General features: G+C 46.4%; 2 protein-coding genes and 1 long non-coding RNA gene across 5 annotated transcripts in view; 1 reads left to right on the forward strand and 2 right to left on the reverse strand.

Annotated features, from left to right (window-relative positions):
• Nucleotides 1–22771, reverse strand: part of LOC135919315 (mediator of DNA damage checkpoint protein 1-like) — a 72513-nt gene that overhangs the window by 26364 nt on the left and 23378 nt on the right. The window contains exon 1 of one of the 3 annotated variants that reach the window (XM_065453048.2): nucleotides 2279–7077. The exons of 1 other annotated variant lie outside the window; for it this stretch is intronic. In XM_065453048.2, coding sequence (XP_065309120.1) covers nucleotides 2279–2323 — 45 coding nt within the window. In that variant the 5' untranslated portion in view covers nucleotides 2324–7077. Of the gene's footprint in view, nucleotides 1–1087; nucleotides 1569–2278; nucleotides 7078–22771 lie in introns of those variants that run through there. One more of the 3 variants, XM_070534543.1, reaches the window with a different exon arrangement.
• Nucleotides 510–15521, forward strand: LOC135919318 (uncharacterized). The gene is made up of 2 exons (XR_010569936.1): nucleotides 510–986; nucleotides 15182–15521. It is a non-coding gene; the product is annotated as an uncharacterized lncRNA (long non-coding RNA).
• LOC135919316 (uncharacterized) lies at nucleotides 9699–21385 on the reverse strand. Its single transcript, XM_065453051.2, has 7 exons — nucleotides 20460–21385; nucleotides 17705–17762; nucleotides 16143–16234; nucleotides 15158–15262; nucleotides 13600–13647; nucleotides 12723–12776; nucleotides 9699–10188 (listed from the first exon to the last, which is right to left on the reverse strand). Exons 1-7 carry the CDS (start codon nucleotides 20502–20504, stop codon nucleotides 9928–9930), a joined length of 663 nt encoding a protein of 220 aa, XP_065309123.1. The 5' UTR covers nucleotides 20505–21385; the 3' UTR covers nucleotides 9699–9927.

Raw genomic sequence — 22771 nt, forward strand, 5'->3', positions numbered from 1 at the left:
TATTTGATAGACACATCTCTACACACTTACAATACACAATGGCAGCATTTCAAAACTGATACTGATATGCTGTATACAATAATAAAATAACGCATCAATTTCCACTGTATAAGTTCAATCATGGTGTATACGGTTCGCACATCCGTTAAGGAAGACGGCATTTCTGAGAGTGACCATCAATAAAAGTTTGCTGACAATTCTTAACGTGTACATCTCTATGTAGACTGCTTCGTGGGTGGTACGAGACACACGAGTATTTACAGCTTCGTTTACTACAAAAGAAGGTTTGAAGGTAACACAAAGGTGAGTAAAACATAAAATTTAAAACATTTTTACGCATTCGTAAACCACGATCCCGTAGATTTCTAGCGCCCCTTGTGCAAGAGCGTTCCCTGCGTTGTTCGCCAGCAAGCCTTGGTGTAGGTTGGGACAAACGTAGGCATGGTGGAAGTAAAAACAGAGAAGAAGACCTGACGTCACTCTTTGTTAAACTCACTGATGCCGGGAGATGGCGTGGCGTGCGCACACCGTACGCAGCGACCCGACCAAAGTATCCGATCGCGGTGTTAACCATCGGGACACCATTGCCAACGTAATTTCGTCCGAGTATTGCGTTGTAGCATTGAAAGGAGTTCGTAACGAACTGCACAAGTTAAAATGTGAAAGCGGTCGGTCCCCGACACTTTTGCCAGCATTTCTGAAAACAAATCTGTGCATTCTCACCGCACTGTAAGAGTGCACAGGCGATGAGCGGCCGGACACGTTAGGCACGTCAGGCCCTATGGCTAGCACACCTGCAGTTTATGAGCATGAACACGTATGCCTGTCGTGGCTTTAAAGGAATCGTTTTGCTTTATTCAACTTCCGGGCGTGCGCGTGGTGGAGATGTGATGATGACGCAGCGCGCCAACGAAGAGGCCAGCAGAGGAGGACGTCGATACGCGGTTACATACACTGACCGCGACCACACTTATATTGTTGTCACGGTAAGTGTACCTTCATGTAAACAAAGTTCTGTGCTATGCTCCGTTGGGTGCCGAACAGTAAGCGCGCATGCGTGCAGCTATAGCGCGTTGACCGGACCTACACGCTCGACATCCCGCCGTTCGACGTGAGCGCAGGCGCACACGTTCTTCTGTCGGGCCTTGTCCACTCTTGCACCGCATCCGCCAACCTTCACTTCCCTTCGCCCCTCGAGCACACAGACAACACATCTGCGGTAAGGAGGGTTCGTCCCTTAATTACTCAGAGGAATCACTTCTTTCGCATCAATCCACATGGCTGTTTTGCGTGCCACAAATGCATCGTCCGTTCTCAAGAGCGAGAACACTACACCGCTGACCCTGACCTGCAAGGAGTTGATCGCACATATTCGGAAGCACGGCGATTTCAGTGTGTGATGACGCGTTAGCATGGATTCACCAGAGACGGGTAATATGTTCCCAGATCGTCCTTGTTCCATGGCGTGGTATACGTGGTTCACGGCGTTGCGTGCGCGCTGGTTTCATGCTTTTTATTTCTTCCATTCTCACCTGGCCACAGCAACAGCCGGGAGAGCACCGCGTAGATAAAACGGCGGAACACAACACGGAGAGTAACGCGATCCCGTATACACGACGCCTTTGCCACGGCATGAGACCTATACTGGGCAGTACACGCTTGAGGACTGCCCACCATAACCAAACCGCCATTGCGTTCCGACAACATGGCCGCTACAGCAAGAATTACCACATGACTTCAACCACACGTTTCTCCTAGGGCGCGGAGTGGGTAGGGCCTCTCCAGTTTTTTTTTTCTTTTCCTTCCTCCGTGCACGTAGGCCAGTAGTCCGGTGGTTCTGAGCGTCTCAGACGTTTGTTATATGTAGCTGTGCCTTGCTTTGTTGATGCCTTGCCTGTGTGCCATGTAAGCAGTCACAATGTAACTTGCAGAAATTATTTTCCCCCTTGAATCCATTACCACTACCACTGGACCAGTAGCTATGGATGAAGACAACATAAGGCATGCCACAGTGGGAGAACCCGGACGAATTGTTTATCTCATTGGGTTCTTCACCGTCGGCTCATCCGAGTAAAAGTGCCTTCGTGCCTTTCGCCAACAAATTGCTGTCGCCACGACGTGGATCGAACCTGCAATCTGGAGGTTAGCAGCGCGTAAATTTTAAGAGATACTTGCTTCCCATGAGAAGCGTCGTAAGAGACATCACTAAGGATGGCTGTTGGGAATAAGCAATAATCTTCATAAATAGGCCTGTCACTGTTTTGATCCGCCTACTTACGGTGCAGAAGTAGAGAATACAGCGGAGAAACCGCAGGTCTTGCATCGAGGGAGGAGAAACAGAACGGAACCGAGAGCTTGTTCCTTGACGCCAAAACTCGGGTCGTTTCTTCTTCTGCCTTTGGCACGTTCAATTGCGCGCGCCTCGAGAGAAGGCTGTGGGGTTAAACCATTAATTGCACGGAAAAACAAGGTGAATAATAAGAATAATAAAGAATCAGATTTTAATTACACAGATGCCTTGTTGTGATAAGAAGTGATGAAGTTTAAATAAACGTGTGTTCACACTACAAGAAAATTAGCAGAATTAGGTTTTCTGGTAAGAAACGGGCGCCGGCTCGGTGAAACCTTCGACTGCAGCTAGCAACCATGATGATGATTTCTATTGGTTCCTCCTTGGAAAGGGGACGGCGACAGAGGGATTACCTAGCCCGCCTGAGCCAATGAGGTTTTACTTCAAATAGTGCATTCTAGGATATTGCCTACCTCTCCCATCGGTACTCGCCTTTATCTTCCCTCTCTCCACAAAAACTCTTTAATCTACTGTACTCTATCTCAGTAGTACCTTGCTGAAATGTGGAAGTCGCAGAATTAGATCACCGAAAAGGAAGGGCGAGAGCCCCTAAAGATTTGACAATCCGCGCTCCGTCCTCTGCTCGTCACTTGATTACATGAAAGGAATCGTCCCTGGCACAGATAACTTTACGAGATAATGCAGAGGTAGGCAGAATGCTAGATTGCGAGAAAACCGACACCTCACATATGACGGGTGACTATATTCGTCGCCACTCTGACCTATAGGAGATGTTGTTAGCGATCATCATCATCACCACCAGCAAACCTACCATCATTGTCATCATTATGATAATTATCGTCATCGTCGTCATCGTTACCAGATCTTGTCATCCACCCGAGAAGACTATGAATCTGGCAGGGAAACGAATGCTGGCTTCTGGAAAATCTCGCAATCTTTGTGAAGCGAAGCCTTCGTGAGGCGTTTGATTAAACGCTATTAATTTGCGTATCTTATTCTTGGATCCTTGACGCAAAGGAAACTGCCGGGCTCGCATGCGCATACTACGCAATGGGAAATACAAGGCACTCACATACAAAGCTAGTTGACGTTGGTCCTATGGAAGTATGTATAAGTACCATTGTAGCTTAACGCTTAGAAGATCGGGTTGCTGTGCTGGAGGGCCGAAGTTCATTCTTAGCATCGGGCACGTAATTAAACTTTCTTTTTAGTGTGACTTTTTGAGCAAGACAGCAGCAGCGCCCAGAAGCCATGATGAGGAAATTCCAGGGAGGGATTACAAAGAAACCTTCACTTTATAAATTCCTGAAAAAGGAGTAATCCTTCTTCAACTGCTAAGCAGTGTCGAACGGGGTTTGCATCGTAGCTTCGCGCTGCTCACGAATTAGTGACAGTATTTTTGCCGGTTAGAAAAAGAACTTTTGCAGCGAAGCTGGGACCGGGATATGACACGCTGTAAAGCGCTTTCCTGAAAATTTACACCAAATATTTGAAATAATTGTGACAGTTCAAAATGATGACAAAGTCGTGCAAGAGAGCCGCTGGAGCTAACGCAATGGGATATACGTGTGTTTTTGGACATGTCACGGGCGATGTATGGTGCGGACAAAGTGAACATTGTGCTTCGTAATACAGGCTGTGTTGGGAAATAACAAAATTCTGCTAGTTTTGGCTGTCCACTATGAATGACGAGAGCCGAAGCGGCGCCATGTTTACCGCGGTTGCGGATGTGGCGTGCGCGCGGTCTCACGGTCAGCTTCGCTATAGTTTGAGCTGTGATCATGCAAAGTCACATAAGCCTACGCTTCCTTTTCTTTTTCTATGTATTAAGACATCGTGTGTGAACCCTTCTGCGAGCTCATAACTTCAACAGACGAGTGCACACTCCTGCAGAACAGCTTGCACGACTGAGTGGAATATTTTGTCATTACACGGAGGAGAGTAAGAAAATCGACGTAGTACATCGACTTATTTCGCAAGCCGACGCGGGAACGTCGATACGTGGCACAGAGAACAGCCGTGAACACGTGACCGAAGCGCAGATTGAACGCCAACCGGAAGCTAGACATCATGAACAAGCTGGATCGCGAACACCGGTTGCTGCTTCCGCGCCATCTGGCGTATATCAACGTCCCGAGAGCCACCAGGGACGAGGTGTGTAAGATTCGAGTCAGCGACGTTCGCGGCATCGTCTACGACGCCACGCATTCAACACGTGTTTTCCCAGTCGAGTACAAAAGTTTTCGACGCAATCAGGCGATTTATTTTCATGAAGAACCTGGGGGCTAACCACGACACATCAACCTTGAATTCTCGGAGGCGTTCTGCCTTTTCTGTGAATTTGCGAGGGAAAATTTGACAGACGCGTACTGGCCTCGATTTCTTCGACAGCACCTCCAATATACATATTTAAAGAAGATCTTGCATAGCCAGGACCCATAGAGAGTGCACATCGTGCGAAATTTCATCTTTTAAGCATTTGTAGTCCACGTAATGTAGAACCTTTTCCCCGAGCAGTTTGCTCAAGAGAAACGAGATGGCGCTTTCGGTGGCGCTCCGGACGTTGCCTCAGCGAAGGCGCACGAATACGAAGTCATTACCGCATCTGCCCAGATGCTGAGCGATCAGCTGTCGGAAACGTAACTGGGTTTTCAATAACGCAATGTGTCTGATTCACGCTGCAACTCGGGGGACGGTGTAGGGAAGACGTGTGCAAAGGTTGGGCGCAAAAAATAGTGTCTGGCATATTCACGAATGGAATTAGTCTGGGTGGCCAAATTCTTGGACCATTCCTACAGAGGTACTGCCTTTGTTGTAGGCTCTTCACGAAGCACGGACAAAAAATTGACTCATTTACCAGCGTGTCGTCGCTAACCTCCAAACAAAAGACTTCATCCTCGGAACGTCAGCAATTGTTAGCATGTCTCTCGTGTCATGGTGACAAAGGAGCTTGCGCCGCCTCCTCGTGTAGTAAGTTTCTCGCACGTTATCTACACACGTGCACCCAAACTCCTATTCAAAGTTAAGCTTAATTTATTGCCAAAGTATCAAGAATAAGTGAATAGCGCACATTTGAATCAATGCGCCGAAGCAGGGGTGACGTAGACTACATATAATGCACGCGAATATCCCACAATCTAAACAAGTAATTAGCGATAATACGTCTTCACTACAAGCTATTACGAAATACTGAACGTGTACTTCCCACGCCTTGTGTGCGGCAAGAACTGATCTACCGCAACTGAGCACATCCGCCGGCGATTAGTAGAAAATAAACAATCAGACAGTGAGCGCACCGAGAAATGCAACTGAGTCCCAAACATGAGAAATCATTGCCTCAATATGATTGGCAAATTAAGAACGAAGAGATATAGACACTAATCCTGATTTAATTCATAAGGGCGAAGATCAGACAGCTTGGAACATATTTCTAGCCCCGGGTTTAGTACAAGCACTTTATACGCTATTTGCGCCGTTTTGACGTGGCGTAAGGGGCTCCCGAGGCGCTTGCATGTCATCCGAAGCTCTGCCCGCAAAAGTTTCGTGTCGTCAACGCTGTCGCCGTCTAAGATGTGCACAGTAACAGATGTCTGCTGTGCCGTACCGGCATCATGCACATCCATTGTAAACACGGATGCAATCGAGGCAGCTAAGGCAAAATATGCATGCGTCACCCCGTGATCAATGATGGTGGCGCCGATGGCATCGCCGCGAAAAGGCCCAACAGTCGATAAAACACGGTACCTTCTTGTAAAGCTAACACAAAATTACATCTTGTGCTATGAAATGTGTGAAATGTGTGTCATTTAGGTCATGAAACAGCCGCCTACGTCTTGGCGCTTTCATGGTCGCTTCCTAAACTTGATATGTACCGCATTTGGCACAGTATGACAAGAATGTATGACGAACATAAATGATCGGTCATCACATGAATGTCATGAAATGCAGGTCATGTAGGTCATGAAACAGCCACCCACGTCTTGGTATGTGTCAAAATTGGCATAGTCGACAAGAGTGTATGAGGAATGTAAATGAAAGGTCATCACATGAATGTCATGACATGTGTGTCACGTAGGTCATGAAAGTGACGCCTGCGTCTTGCTGCTCCGATGGTCGTCTCGATAACTTGGTAGGTTTCCAAATTAGCATAGTATGACAAGAGTCTATGAGGAACACAAATGACCGGTCATGACATCAATATCATGACATGTTTGTCATTTAGGTCACGAAACAGCCGCCTACGTCTTCGCGTCTTCATGGTCATTTCGCTAACTTTGTAGGCTCCCTGAACACTCCTTCGCATGACATGGATTCCCTCAGGGCATGGGATCTGCCGGCTTTTAAGAATATAAACGATTACTACTACCGCTGGACCAGTAGCTATGGATGATGATAACATCAGCCATGAGCGGTTAGAGAATTCGTCTTAATTTTGGCCTACTGCAGTTCTTCACTGTGCACCCATGCGAGTACGAGAAGGTTCTTGCGTTAATTTCACCCCATCGAATCGCTGTCGCCCCGACGTGGATGGAATGCGCGACCTCGAGGTGAGCAGCACGTTAATCTTAAGAGATGCTCACTTCGCACGGCAAATGTCGTAAGAGACATCACTGAGGATCGCTGTTGGGAATAAGCAACAATCGTCATAAACGGGCTTGGCAGGAGAAACGCAGCGGCACCGAGAGCTGGCTGACTTGATCAAGATGATGAGATGAACCTCTATTATGGCTCGCTCCCCTAAAGGGGAATAGGCCAAGAATCGGGCGGAAGTAGGTAGACCCCCCCCCCCCCCCCAAAAAAAAAATCTTATTAGGGTACCATATTGTTGGGATATTTCGAGAAAACCAATGTCAGATTTTTTTGTTTGAAACAACTTTTATTAACGACCTGCCTTTTCTAAGTTGAGCGCTGCCCCGTCGACCTGGCAGTCACCACTTGAGGCATTTAGCCGAACAAAGAAGCTGTAGCTTTTGTGCTGCCGGGTCACGCGTACATGATCTTATACCTTGAAGTAGGTCGCCTTCTGTAGTACACATTCTCTTACAGTTGACTCTTGCTAGATTAATTCTCGGTTACATATTGTTCGTATGGCGCAAACGGGAAGAAGGATATAAATTAAGATTCCAGTATGCAGCTGATACAGGAATTTCAATCTGTCTCCCAACAGACTGTTTTGCCGAGGAGCAGTTGGAAGAGCGAGGCCGGATACAAAAAAATCCTCATGCGGTGTTTGTAAATCGACGGCTGCTTGTGGGCAGGGTACAGTACAAATCGAGCTGCACCGTATTCCGTAAGAGACAATTCGGTTCCATTCAAACAGTATAGTCGTTTCCGCAAAATTAAGTGAGCAGACGACGGCATTAGAGGTTGGCTGCCCTTAGCCTCGCCTTCTCAGGAGATTTCCGCAGACACGCGTCCCGAAAGCTTTCTCCTTCTTGCGACCAGATCGTGAAATGAAAGTTCCGAAGTTCTGGAACTGGGTTTCTAGATTGGCGTGCAGGAGCTGTATGCACTTCAACATATTAACGAAGAAAGGTTCTGGGTCTTCCGAAGCGTGCGTAGAGTGCGTAGAATACCGCGTTGTTAATAAATGCCACGGCAGAGGGTGTCACCAACAGTTATAAATTGAGAGAGCCGTAATGAGCCCAAATTTAGAAATGTAATACATTCGAAAAGCATAAATTAGTTCAGTCTAATCAGCAAATTTACTTGTTTTTCAGACTCGCTAAAAATCAACTTTTAGCGCTCTGAGAATATGAACCCATTCCATTCCATCTCCATTCGGGAATCTCGAGCTGCAATTTATTATTCACTCCGTCTGCCTGACAAGTACCATCATTTCCCTGCAGCGGACTCAAAATGTGGAATCATTCCGGAATCATTCCGGAATCATTCCAACACCGCAGTTCCCACTCCGCAACTCTGCTACTAAGTGCCCGCCTCCCGTGCTTACGGCGGACATTCATGGCGTTCTGTAGCGGTGACCTGGTACTCAGGATGTAAGGCACACGATGCTATGGGCGGCAAACGTAAAGCCTAATATTCCGAAGGACCTGACCATTTGAATAACAGAGAACAAATACGCAACCTCGTTGCTGCGGTAACTGCATCATAAATGTACGCATGCGTTAATTTGATGCTTCTTTTGTTCATATTTACTATACCTGGTATTTTACTTTTCGACTACATAGAACTTTTTCTTTCAAACCGCCTGTGGCATATGGCATACTTCTTGTCGTTGTGCTGCATTATTCCAAGAGGTGGACATTACTTTCACGGGAAATCGAAATCTGTAATAGGCTGGAGAAAAAAAAACTACTAATTAATTTTCTGGTAATTTCGTTACGTCTCATATTGCAACCTGCTAGTAACAGCGCAAACTATTCTAGCGAAATACATATTGCAATTCACGAACAGTAGGTGATAAGTTCGCAAGGCGTATGCATCCCCTTGGCACAAGTATTTAGGATGGCACCACTTTACAGAGATTCATTCCCAGAGTGCGCGATGAAATACATGGGCGTTCCAGTTACCTTAAATTTGTTTATTTACATTGAATAAAGCTTTACTCTCTTTCTTTCTTTCTCTCTCTCTCTCCAGTTACGCGCTTCTACGCATAAAATGACGGTTTGTTGAAAAAGTAGGCGCAACAAAAGTGCATTTTTAGTGCATCACGCGAATATCTCGAAACACGTGCCATCTTTAGAAGGCGTTCCAGGTGGATCTGTTTTCCAATAAACCGGTTAGAATTCGTAAATCGCAGTATGTGGCGTAAATAATTAGATGAAACATTAATGAGCGATATTTCGGTGATTAGTCGATTTGACATTTCGATTTCTCATGTGAGTAATGTCCGCAGCTTCGAATAGATTTCAGATAAACACTATGATTATGCTTTCTGCCACAGGCAGCCTTTCTGCATGGTGTAACAAAAAGAAAAAGAAAGACAGAAAAACTACATGTGATTTACGGCAAATTGCTCGAAATAGAAAAAAGAAATGAAAGAAACAGTCGAAATAAGAGCGTTCTGAAAGTGAGAGTTCCATATCGTTGTAGTTTTGTGTTTACAGCGCTTCACATAGATAGCAATCTAATCATCGTGTTACTTGTCTTTCTACCATAAACACGGGCAAACTGCATCTTTCGAGGCTCTCAACTTTAGGAGCATTACGCAATCTTACGGTTAAGCAATGCTCGCCGCAGTAGTAGCCCAGTGGCTATGGGCCACGCTGCCGAGCTCGAAGGCGCGGTTTCAATCCCGCCCGAGGCGATTGCATTACAATTGGGTCCGAATGCACAAACCACTCGTGCGACGTACCAGTGGGGGAGGCACAGAGATTTGCTCTGTGCCTCCCCACTATAAAAATATATATAAATAATTTTGAGTTAAACAATATTCATCGTTAGGAGCATTTATAGAACAGCTACACCAGTATTTGAGAGCAATGTTAGCAATTCTTTCCCGAAAGTTCTGTTTGCGCTGGTTGCCAAGATTCAAGTCAAAAACATATTTTTTTGCCACTGTTGCTTTTGGTTTAAAAGGTTAACTGCTTTCTTGTGAAACATTTGCAGGTTTTCAAATCATCAGTCATGTCGCTAGATTGAAAAACAGTCATTCAACGAGCAGGCCTGGTACTGGGAAAGCCCGCCGGGCCCGGAGTCGCTTTTGGGTATCCACCCAACGCGGGAGCCGCGAGCAACGCTGGCCCGGTAGGCATGACCGGAACCCCGGGTTGGCTTCCGGGTTCGAACCGATATGCGACCGGCGGCGCATTGGAGAATATTCCGGGCTGCGGAGCCAGGTTCTGTTCTTCCTCGTTGGCCGCGATGCGATCGTAGTTCTGGTAGACCTGGTACAAAGCGTACAGGATACAGACCTGGAATGGAGCGAAACAGACAACGTTGCAAGCGGCGTCATTGCAGTACACGCATGTACACGAAATGTCTGCGACGCTTGGAACAAAGTATAATCCACACCCATCGTAGTTTTCGCGCTTGTGTGAACCAAGGTGCCTGCTGCGACTGAATATTTAAGTGCTTTCCGTTCCCAAATAGTCACACTCCCCGATTCAAGTTCTGGCGGCCTCGCTGATGCTAGCATACATTCGAGCGAAGCTTAACCGTTTCAATGATCTTGAAAACCGAAAGACCAGCGCCTACTCGACACTTTCCTGCGTATACATAGCGTGCACACAATGCTTTCCGCTCGGACCACTCCGTCGCACCACGGCGAGGCATCCACACGGCTGCTCAGCACGAACGCTGCCCTTCGTTACTCCGCTGCAAAGCCAGCTGAGCGGAGCGTGACGCTGCGCGTCCACTTGGCTTCGTCGCTTTTGCAGCCAAGCACTTCGTGGAACTATAGACCTTCTAACCCTGCGCTCGCAAGACGCGCGTGCGCGTGTCTGCAATGACAGCACGACGGCAGTAGCGGCATTGCTGTAACCATCCGTATGAATAAAGAAATTTGTCGCCACTCTTCGCTATGAAGGTGGTTGGACAGCGAAGCTGTAAAGGACAACTAGAACGATTACACATTGTCACGTAGCATGATATTATTCACATGGTTACGCTCTCAGGCACTTTACCTAATTATTGGCCTAAGACATTTCAACAGCCTCTACTTCACTACTTGCTTCGTACGCTACAGTTTCCGCTTCCCGCCAAGTGCAGCGTATACAACTGTAATCATTACCGGGAAACGTTTGCGGCAAACGCTATGCGTGAAGGCGAGATTTCTGGTTCGAGGCGAGATTTCTGGCCGACGCTGCCGCTGCCGCGCATGCGCGCAGGCGGGCGCCATCTGCTGGTGCTCCGAGGAACCCTACAGCCCACGCTGCGCGCGCCTCCCACTGATGCTCAAGCTCTTTTTTAGTAGGTGCCACCGCTGCTGTGTATGACGGAGCCTAGGATGGATGGATGGATGGATGGATGGTGTGATGGATGGATGGATGGATGGATGGATGGATGGATGGATGGATGGATGGATGGATGGACGGACGGACGGACGGACGGACGGACGAACGGACGGACGGATGGACGTTATGGATGGATGGATGGATGGATGGATGGATGGATGGATGGATGGATGGATGGATGGATGGATGGATGGATGGATGGATGGATGGATGGATGAATGAATGGATGGATGGATGAATGAATGAATGAATGAATGAATGAATGGATGGATGGATGGATGGATGGATGGATGGATGGATGGATGGATGGATGGATGGATGGATGGATGGATGGATGGATGGATGCTATGAGCGTCCTCTTTGGAACGGGGTCGTGCGTTGCGCCACCAAGCTTTTGCTGTTATACTGCCTAATGTCCTACTTAGGTGAAACAATGAAAAAGAAAAAAAAACATTATGAACTACCACACCCAAATTTTCCGATCCCCTAACGCGAACTCTGTTTTGTACGTCTCCGTCTTTTGTCGTTTCCCTAATTTTCTTCCACCAATCCTCCAATGGCCTCTTACTAATGCCTATTGCGGACATGTTTATTTTTCCACTGCTCTCGCTGAACCCAAGGGCTTCAAGGAGGCCAGTGGTGCCTAAATCGACCGCTGGGCAGATGTCTTCACATTCTAATAAAACATGCTCCATTGTTTCCCTAGCTTTTCCGCAGCAACCACATGCTTTTCTTCCTTCTTATATCTCGCATTCTAGATGCGTGTTATAAGGCATCCCGATCTCGCTTCAAAAATTGTGAGCTTCCATTTGAGTTATCATAAATTGTTTCTTTCCTTTCTTTTTTTTCCTCTTAAGTAGTTACTCATGGCAAGTTTCTTTTCCATTGCCGCCACCCATGAGATTATTTCAGCCTCCCTGACTTTCAGCTTGACCTTCTTTGTTGCTGTGTGGCCCACCCTACAGGCCGCATACTTGCTGGTAAACTTCCTAGTTCTTTTCCTCCACTGTGAATCAATGTTTTCCTGTACAGATACCTGATCACTCGCCCAGCCCATTTACTTTCTTCCATATTCCCCAGCCGTTCTTCATGCTCAGTTTTACTGCGAGCTTCGCTCACTTCAAAACTAGTCCGGAAATGCCGGAATGCACGGCTGCGAGCGCCATCTGGTCGCGCTACAAGGAACCCCAGCGGCGCACGCGAGCGGCGGTGTGGTAAAGGTAGGTTGCATAATCGCGGTCTCAGACATCTTGGTCACACCACATGTAATGTTTTCCAGGCCATTCTACGCTACAGATCCCCGAAAATTTGAGCGTAGCAACGTGGCCACCCCAATATACAGCTCGGGCTTAAGGTTGCGGATGCTACGATTGCTTCCGCCCCATCTAGACATATCCTCGCATTGCGCGTAAAAGCTCCAGGATAAGCTGACCAACCACGAAGAGAAATGTTTTAGGCAGACATGAACAGGATAAAGCACATTGCAGTCTTACCTTTACAAGAAAGATCGCAGTGTAGATTACTACGACGACGAAGAAAATACGGGTCTGAAAAATTAGAGGAACAAGGAACGGGAAAAAGGAAATGAAATGATAAGCGCTGAGCACAGCTGAACGAAGTACAGCAGAGAAGGTGTTACTTAAGATGACATAATGCTCTAACGCGCAATGCTTAAATAACTACAAACGCCATCTACGAGAAAGCTCGCAGGGCAACCCCAATTTTACAACTATCATTGCTCACAATGTCAGTCATCCTAATTTTAGAGCCTACTTCAGTATGTCTATACGACGGCCATTAAAAAAAGGCATGGGAAAGTAATTCCTTATTTCACGGAATGTCCGCGGAATCACCCTTATGAAAAGATAACTGAATCAACTTAATCGGACCTCCAGTGTAACTCAAACAAACATGTGAAGGGGTACATTGACGGGGTATTTTTGATAATTCTATTTTTTTGCGTTGAATGAAGGTCCTAAACCTGTAACCAATAAGAAAGGTTCTGCAAGCGTCAGAGCATCCTAAATAATAATTTGTAATAGCTTTTCTGCAGGCAGTTTCGGTATTGCTGTCATTACCGCTTTAAGCTCCAAGAAGCTGCAGCGCCGAGCATTGTGGTCCGTTCATGAGCGGCTTTCTCCAGGCGTGCAGTGTTACTTTTATCGTATTACAGACATATCTTTCGAACCACTCCGCATAAGATTATAATTGACATTGAAAGCAAATTCCCTGCTCGTCATTTGCGTCGCGTTTTCATCGTCAATGTTCGCGTTAACAGCTCTGGTACATTATTTATTGTTTGTCGGTTAGTTGTCTCGCGAGATCGCCGCAATAAATGAGTGAAGCAAGGGCGTCATTCGTAGCACTTACATCAAGCGATTTTTCGTCCTTCGTCCGATTTTTCGATTTTTCGTCCGTCTAAACAGAAGAAAGTGAAAAAAAAAACAATCGTTGCAGCTTCACATGTAATACGAATGACCTCCTGGCAGTTCATGCAATGCAGTAGATCGCTCTCGTCAGCAGATCGTTGACAACGAGAGCCAGCCACAGATTCGAGAGAAGGAAGGAGGACTCGCCCAATGTACTTGAGTAATCCCTACGTGAAGCTTCCGTGCAGCCGGCGTCGAACGATCAGACGCGCGTACAATGGAGGAGCCCTTCTTCTGGATCTCGTTTCTGGACGTGTTCAACAGCTTTCGCTGTACTGCACGGAATTGGTCATATGGAGCGCAGTTTCATACGCACACTGATTAAGCTCAGATCGTTAAGCACCTCAAGCAATTAATTAATTACATTAATAAAACTTAATTCTGGCGCCGCGACCAGGATTTCGTCCTAGCATCTCATGGTGGTAGTGGTGGTGGCAGTGATGATGATGACGATGATGATGATGATGATAATGATGATGATGAGTAAGTATACAAAATATCGTTAACCAAACTTTTACAAACTATGGCGCAATATGCGATTATGAGACCTACGGTGTGCGGTCAGACGTCCTTTTCCACTAACAAGATAATTTTGTGTACTAATTACCCGTATAATTATTAACCATAATTTACCAGCCTTTTGTTATACTGAGTTATGGCTTGAACTCACGCGGGAAAGGTATTATCATGTCTTAAAAGATGCCACTCCATCGCTTTCAGCACGTTATATCCTCTGAAATTATTTTCCACGCATTGCGCGTTGAGCGCTAAATAGAAAATGTGCCGCATGATCACGTGTATAGCCCCGTCGTGACACCAGAGATCACAGCGGTGTTTCGCAGCAACTAAATCGCCGCATTGCCTGAGTCGGTGACCAGGTGGCCACTGCGTACACTCTGCTATCGTCATGCGTAGTTACATGCAGTTCGCGATCAGGGGAAGCCGATACCATTAAACCAACAACGACAGCTTGTCACTTCCAGGGGATTAACGAGTCCGACCATGAGCGGAGTTACTCGCTTCAGGTCAATTCAGGGATAGCTACTGTCACGACACAAACTTAGGCATTCACGCGACATTTTTAGTGTTGCACGTGCTAAAAGTAATGCACGGAAGAATAACTGTACAAGAGATAGCCTACTGACAACAATTGAATGGCATGTTTCCTGATTCAATAAGAATGTTCCAATTGGAAGTCATGTCCCTAATTAAATTATTCAAAAGCTTTTATTGATTCCTTGTGGTTAGCCAGATTTTGAGTGCAGAAAAGTTATGCCAAAGGCGGATGAAAGCTTATGAGCGAACACCGTTGTTCCCGTAACCGTATATTGTATTAAATATTTTTTTCCTTTCATAGCAGGAACAACCTATATATTATCCATTGACAACACATAAGGAAGTGTCTGCACGTTTTGTCAAAAACCAAAAATTAAGGTTTGCACGACAAGCTAAGGTTCACCATAGATGTGTTCCAGCTTAGGTGAACAGTGGCCTCTTACGTGCTTGCTGTTTAAAAATTCCAGGAACAAGCCCCCGACGTTGTAGCCGCAGGTAGACAAGGTGTTCCAGATGAGGAACAGTCGAAACTTCTGCTTTGCCTGACTCTGCGTTTGCAACAGAATTGACGACAAGAATCAGCACTCATACAAGGGCGCTCCTCTAAGCAGTCCTGGCATGTAAGGCAAACACCTTCGCCTGACAAATGGAACTGCGTGGATGGTGCAGTGATGCGGCAGGACACATGTATTACGAAGATATGCAGCTCGTTTTCAACAATAACGAAATGAATGGACACAAAATGGCCTCTCTTTTTGTGTGACAGATTTGCTAACGATGAAATAAAACGCACCCTAACACGCTCAATGTTTCAATTTAGCTGTCTGTTGCCGAGCTTACTTGAATTCGACACTGGCGCTTGTCGTCTGTCATGGTTACCGCATCGAATTCGTGTACGTGATGTTGCGTCATAAAGACGCATCACCTTAATGCGGTAGGTGAAGGTAGGTTGAGTGAGTGAAATTTGCAGCTATAGTGAATCCGTACCAACTGCATCCCATCACCATGTGGGAGAACGTGGTGCTTAGCGATTGCCCTCCTGCACTCACAGGTGAAGCGTGCAAGCCAGAAACGGGCACCTCCTCGTATCGGATGCCATCGCACGAGGGCTGGCGCGCTATGATGTACATGTGAATTCTGAGCCATGACATCATAATTATGCACTCCATGAGCCATATCGTCGCTTTCGCAAAGTGCGCCTGGTAATTCATTTTCTGAGACATCTCCCTCTATAGTTCCAAGGTCGCTCAACGCTGTCAATTCCGACCCTTCAATAACCTAGAACCGCTGTCTGAGGACATTGGCGACTAAGTTCGTTTCGGAAAACACGTGACGCCCGATGCGATTATCCGCCATTGTTGTTTGCAATCCCAGAAAATTCTAATCAAGAAACAAGTCTGGAAACGAGAGCTTACGCTGTTCACGTACCGGGTTTCTCAACGCATGAAGCATGGTTACGTCGCTGACTAGGTCGAGGGTAGATCCGACGCCATAGATAATGTGGAACATGGCTTTTTCCTCTGTATGAAAAGAGGAGCAATGAAGAGGGAGCAGGTGCTCGGGTAAATGACACCACAGTGTTTCACTTGGCGTGAATTCAGTCGAAAACAGGGGTCTGCATTCTGTGATCACCAGTGTGCAGTAGCTGAGCAGAAATTTAAATATCAAGGTGTAGAAAAGCATAAGTGCTTGGTTATACTGCTTGTAGCGGCCAATTCTAGAACGGCTCAAGATCACTTTTTGTGTGGGTGTGAGAACAAAAGCCGTCAAACATGTTCCATTCGTGAACCTGGCGCACCACGACATATCAACCGCGAATTCTTGGAGACATTCTTACGTTTCTTTGAGTTAACGAGGCAAAATTTGACAGGCGCGGACTGGCCTCGTTTACTTCGAGCACGCCGCCGATATATATATATATATATATATATATATATATATATATATATATATATATATATCTAAACACCTTGTTAGCCCGGACCTAAAGAGAGTGCACATGCGTGAAATTAACTCTTTTAAGCTTTTAGAGTCCGCGTGACAAGAACGTGATTGCTTAAACGTGATTGGCAAATGAAGAACGAAGAGCAAAATACAAAGACCTTAGCGGAAAGTTTGCACCGCTTGAAATATATTTATATTGTTGCTCTCATTACAAGCGCCGTATAGGCTGCTCGCGCCGTTTGAACGTGGCGTAATGAGTTCCGAAAGCGCTTGCACGTCGTCTGAAGCTCTGGTCGCAGAAGCTTCGTGTCGTGTACCAAGGCGCCGCCTAAGATGTCCACCGAAACAGATGTTTGCTGTATGCCGCACCGGCATCATGCACATCGATTGTAAAGGCGGGGGCAACGGAGGCAGCTGAGGCAAGACATGTACGCGTCAACCCGTGATCAAAGATGGCGGCGCCCACGGGCTCGCCATGATGCCGTGAAAATGGTCTATAGTCCAGAAAACACGGTACCTTCATGTAAAGCTGGCACCAAATTGCACCTTAAGCTCAACGTGTAGCTGTTCTGCCTCATGATGTGCGTTCCGCTCCTACAAGGGCAAAAACAGTGGCCTGCTCTCTTCTGCTAACAAATAAATGAATTATCTAATTAGGTACATACAGGAGTCATCTTGGAAGTATACGTCGACATCTCGATTTGCTCTTCGAATGGCGTCGTTTATTTAAAAGCTTTGTTTAAGGACAAAATGCTCCTGTGAAGACCGCAACTTTCGTGTTTTTCGTATATCTGCGCCCTCCATAGTGGCTGGCAATAAGTCTCGGCATAGCGAACAAAACTATTTCCTTACATTTGAAGTTATACGCTGCTAAATATGAGTGTAAATTGTCACAAAAGTTGTCATGGATAGTGCCAGCAGTGCAGGAGGAAGCAAAGCAAGCTCTGATAGCATAGAATTGAGTGATTTAAGTCGTAAAAATATATGCCTAAGGACGTGCGGACTAGCAAGGTGCACAGATTTAATTAATAGCATTAATTACTCACTGTTGAGTCCCCTACTGAGAGCATCGATTCTTGTAACAACCCAAAAAATGTTGCACACCTGCAAAGAAACAACAGAAATGTATCCTTAGGCTCTTCAGAATGCTCGTTGGCACGAATATATTAAATTCAATAGGTTTATTTATCTACCTATTCAATTTGTCTGACTGACAGCGTTGACTGATTTGATCCAACGTTACTATTAGCTAAGCCAAGGCTTGATGCTAAATGAATTTTGAATTTGAATTTACTTATTTTCCATCAAAAATAAAAGGATGCCTGAACGAAAAATTGAAAAAGTTAGTTAACATTGCCGATGTTAAGTTCAGCCTTGCAGGGCTAACAACACAACAAAGAGGAAACCATTTGCATAAATTTATGATCTTCAATATCTTTAGCAAATAGTAAAAACCTAAATACAAGACACATCCAATGATGCATGCCAAGCCATTATCGCAAATTTTCAAGCTCTGAAATAAACCGTGCATAAATATTTGATAGACACATCTCTACACACTTAACGATACTTAATGGCAGCATTTCAAAATTGATATTCATATGCTGTATACAATAATAAAAGAACGCATGACTTTCAACTGTATAAGTTCAATCATGGTGTATGCAGTTCGCACTTCCGTTTTAAGGAAGACGGCATTTCTGAGCGCGACCCTCAATAAAAGTTTGTTGACAATTCTTAACGTGTACATGTCTATGTAGACTGCTTCGTGGGCTGTACAAGGCACACGAGTATTTACAGCTTCGTTTACTACAAAACAAGGTTCGAAGGTAACACAAAGGTGAGTAAAACATAAAATTTAAAACATTTTTACGCATTCGTAAACCACGATCCCGTAGATTTCTAGCGCCCCTTGTGCAAGAGCGTTCCCTGCGTTGTTCGCCAGCAAGCCTTGGTGTAGGTTGGGACAAACGTAGGCATGGTGGAAGTAAAAACAGAGAAGAAGACCTGACGTCACTCTTTGTTAAACTCACTGATGCCGGGAGATGGCGTGGCTTGCGCACACCCTACACAGAGACCCGACCAATGGATCCGATCGCAGTGTTAACCATCGGGACACCGTTGCCTAAGTAATTTCGTCAGAGTATTGCGTTGTAGCATTGAAAGGAGTTCGTAACGAACTCCACAGGTTAGACTGTAAGACCGGTCGGTCCCCTCTACTTTTGCCGGTTTTCTGAAACAAATCTGTGCATTCTCACCGTACCGCAAGACCGCCGGGACACCTTAGGCATGTCTGGCCCTATGGCTAGCCCACCTGCAGTTTATGAGAACAAACACGTATGCCTGTCGAGGTTTTACGGGAATCGTTTTGCTTTATTGAACCACTTCCGAGCGTGTGCGCGGTGGAGATGTGACGAGCCACAGCGCGCCAACGAAGAGGCCAGCAGAGGAGAACGTCGATACTCGGTTACATACCCTGACCACAACCACACTTGTATTGTTCTCACGGTAAGTGTACCTTCATGTAAACAAAGTTCTGTGCTATCCCCCGTCGGGTGCCGAACAGCAAGCGCGCATGCGTGCAGCTATAGCGCGTTGACCGGACCTACACGTGCGACAACCCGCCGTTCGACGTGCGCGCAGGCGCACACGTTCTTCTGTCGGGCCTTGTCCACTCTTGCACGGCATCCGCCAACCTTCACTTCCCTTCGCCCTTCGAGCACACAGAGAACACATCTGCGGTAAGGAGGGTTCGTCCCTTAATTACTCAGAGGAACCGCTTCTTTCGCATCATTCCACATGGCTGTTTTGCGTGCCACAAATGCATCGTCCATTCTCAAGAGCGAGAACACTGCACCGCTGACCCTGACCTGCAAGGAGTTGATCGCACATATTCGGAAGCACGGCGATTTCAGTGTGTGATGACGCGTTAGCATGGATTCACCAGAGACGGGTAATATGTTCCCAGATCGTCCTTGTTCCATGGCGTGGTATACGTGGTTCACGGCGTTGCGTGCGCGCTGGTTTCATGCTTTTTATTTCTTCCATTCTCACCTGGCCACAGCAACAGCCGGGAGAGCACCGCGTAGATAAAACGGCGGAACACAACACGGAGAGTAACGCGATCCTGTATACACGACGCCTTTGCCACGGCATGAGACCTATACTGGGCAGTACACGCTTGAGGACTGCCCACCATAACCAAACCGCCATTGCGTTCCGACAACGTGGCCGCTACAGCAAGAATTACCACATGACTTCAACCACACGTTTCTCCTAGGGCGCGGAGTGGGTAGGGCCTCTCCAGTTTTTTTTTTCTTTTCCTTCCTCCGTGCACGTAGGCCAGTAGTCCGGTGGTTCTGAGCGTCTCAGACGTTTGTTATATGTAGCTGTGCCTTGCTTTGTTGATGCCTTGCCTGTGTAGCCATGTAAGCAGTCACAACGTAACTTGCAGAAATTATTTTCCCCCTTGAATCCATTACCACTACCACTGGACCAGTAGCTATGGATGAAGACAACATAAGGCATGCCACAGTGGGAGAACCCGGATGAATTGTTTATCTCATTGGGTTCTTCACCGTCGGCTCATCCGAGTAAAAGTGCCTTCGTGCCTTTCGCCAACAAATTGCTGTCGCCACGACGTGGATCGAACCTGCAATCTGGAGGTTAGCAGCGCGTAAATTTTAAGAGATACTTGCTTCCCATGAGAAGCGTCGTAAGAGACATCACTAAGGATGGCTGTTGGGAATAAGCAATAATCTTCATAAATAGGCCTGTCACTGTTTTGATCCGCCTACTTACGGTGCAGAAGTAGAGAATACAGCGGAGAAACCGCAGGTCTTGCATCGAGGGAGGAGAAACAGAACGGAACCGAGAGCTTGTTCCTTGACGCCAAAACTCGGGTCGTTTCTTCTTCTGCCTTTGGCACGTTCAATGTGCGCGCGCCTCGAGAGAAGGCTGTGGGGTTAAACCATTAATTGCACGGAAAAACAAGGTGAATAATAAGAATAATAAAGAATCAGATTTTAATTACACAGATGCCTTGTTGTGATAAGAAGTGATGAAGTTTAAATAAACGTGTGTTCACACCACAAGAAAATTAGCAGAATTAGGTTTTCTGGTAAGAAACGGGCGCCGGCTCGGTGAAACCTTCGACTGCAGCAAGCAACCATGATGATGATTTCTATTGGTTCCTCCTTGGAAAGGGGACGGCGACAGAGGGATTACCTAGCCCGCCTCAGCCAATGAGGTTTTACTTCAAATAGTGCATTCTAGGATATTGCCTACCTCTCCCATCTGTACTCGCCTTTATCTTCCCTCTCTCCACAAAAACTCTTTATTCTACTGTACTCTATCTCAGTAGTACCTTGCTGAAATGTGGAAGTCGCAGAATTAGATCACCGAAAAGGAAGGGCGAGAGCCCCTAAAGATTTGACAATCCGCGCTCCGTCCTCTGCTCGTCACTTGATTACATGAAAGGAATCGTCCCTGGCACAGATAACTTTACGAGATAATGCAGAGGTAGGCAGAATGCTAGATTGCGAGAAAACCGACACCTCACATATGACGGGTGACTATATTCGTCGCCACTCTGACCTATAGGAGATGTTGTTAGCGATCATCATCATCACCACCAGCAAACCTACCATCATTGTCATCATTATGATAATTATCGTCATCGTCGTCATCGTTACCAGATCTTGTCATCCACCCGAGAAGACTATGACTCTGGCAGGGAAACGAATGCTGGCTTCTGGAAAATCTCGCAATCTTTGTGAAGCGAAGCCTTCGTGAGGCGTTTGATTAAACGCTATTAATTTGCGTATCTTATTCTTGGATCCTTGACGCAAAGGAAACTGCCGGGCTCGCATGCGCATACTACGCAATGGGAAATACAAGGCACTCACATACAAAGCTAGTTGACGTTGGTCCTATGGAAGTATGTATAAGTACCATTGTAGCTTAACGCTTAGAAGATCGGGTTGCTGTGCTGGAGGGCCGAAGTTCATTCTTAGCATCGGGCACGTAATTAAACTTTCTTTTTAGTGTGACTTTTTGAGCAAGACAGCAGCAGCGCCCAGAAGCCATGATGAGGAAATTCCAGGGAGGGATTACAAAGAAACCTTCACTTTATAAATTCCTGAAAAAGGAGTAATCCTTCTTCAACTGCTAAGCAGTGTCGAAAGGGGTTTGCATTGTAGCTTCGCGCTGCTCACGAATTAGTGACAGTATTTTTGCCGGTCAGAAAAAGAACTTTTGCAGCGAAGCTGGGACCGGGATATGACACGCTGTAAAGCGCTTTCCTGAAAATTTCCACCAAATATTTGAAATAATTGTGACAGTTCAAAATGATGACAAAGGCGTGCAAGAGAGCCGCTGGAGCTAACGCAATGGGATTTACGTGTGTTTTTGGACATGTCATGGGCGATGTATGGTGCGGACAAAGTGAACATTGTGCTTCGTAATACAGGCTGTGTTGGGAAATAACAAAATTCTGCTAGTTTTGGCTGTCCACTATGAATGACGAGAGCCGAAGCGGCGCCATGTATACCGCGGTTGCGGATGTGGCGTGCGCGCGGTCTCACGGTCAGCTTCGCTATAGTTTGAGCTGTGATCATGCAAAGTCACATAAGCCTACGCTTCCTTTTCTTTTTCTATGTATTAAGACATCGTGTGTGAACCCTTCTGCGAGCTCATAACTTCAACAGACGAGTGCACACTCCTGCAGAACAGCTTGCACGACTGAGTGGAATATTTTGTCATTACACGGAGGAGAGTAAGAAAATCGACGTAGTACATCGACTTATTTCGCAAGCCGACGCGGGAACGTCGATACGTGGCACAGAGAACAGCCGTGAACACGTGACCGAAGCGCAGATTGAACGCCAACCGGAAGCTAGACATCATGAACAAGCTGGATCTCGAACGCCGGTGGCTGCTACCGCGCCATCTGGCGTATATCAACGTCCCGAGAGCCACCAGGGACGAGGTTTGTAAGATTCGAGTCAGCGACGTTCGCGGCATCGTCTACGACGCCACGCATTCAACACGTGTTTTCCCAGTCGAGTACAAAAGTTTTCGACGCAATCAGGCGATTTATTTTCATGAAGAAC

Source organism: Dermacentor albipictus, chromosome 2 (genome assembly GCF_038994185.2).
Source record: "Dermacentor albipictus isolate Rhodes 1998 colony chromosome 2, USDA_Dalb.pri_finalv2, whole genome shotgun sequence".
Classification (NCBI taxonomy): Eukaryota; Metazoa; Arthropoda; class Arachnida; order Ixodida; family Ixodidae; genus Dermacentor; species Dermacentor albipictus.

What these genes read in the sequence shown, in the direction of transcription:
- LOC135919316 (XM_065453051.2), bottom strand. Translation starts at nt 20,504, where the DNA reads ATGCAAGACCTGCGGTTTCTCCGCTGTATTCTCTACTTCTGCACC. An exon ending in TCTCAGTAGGGGACTCAACA is followed by an intron (nt 16,235 to 17,704) that starts GTGAGTAATTAA and finishes CTTTTCATACAG; the next exon opens with AGGAAAAAGCCATGTTCCAC. An exon ending in TTCATGCGTTGAGAAACCCG is followed by an intron (nt 15,263 to 16,142) that starts GTACGTGAACAG and finishes TTGCAAACGCAG; the next exon opens with AGTCAGGCAAAGCAGAAGTT.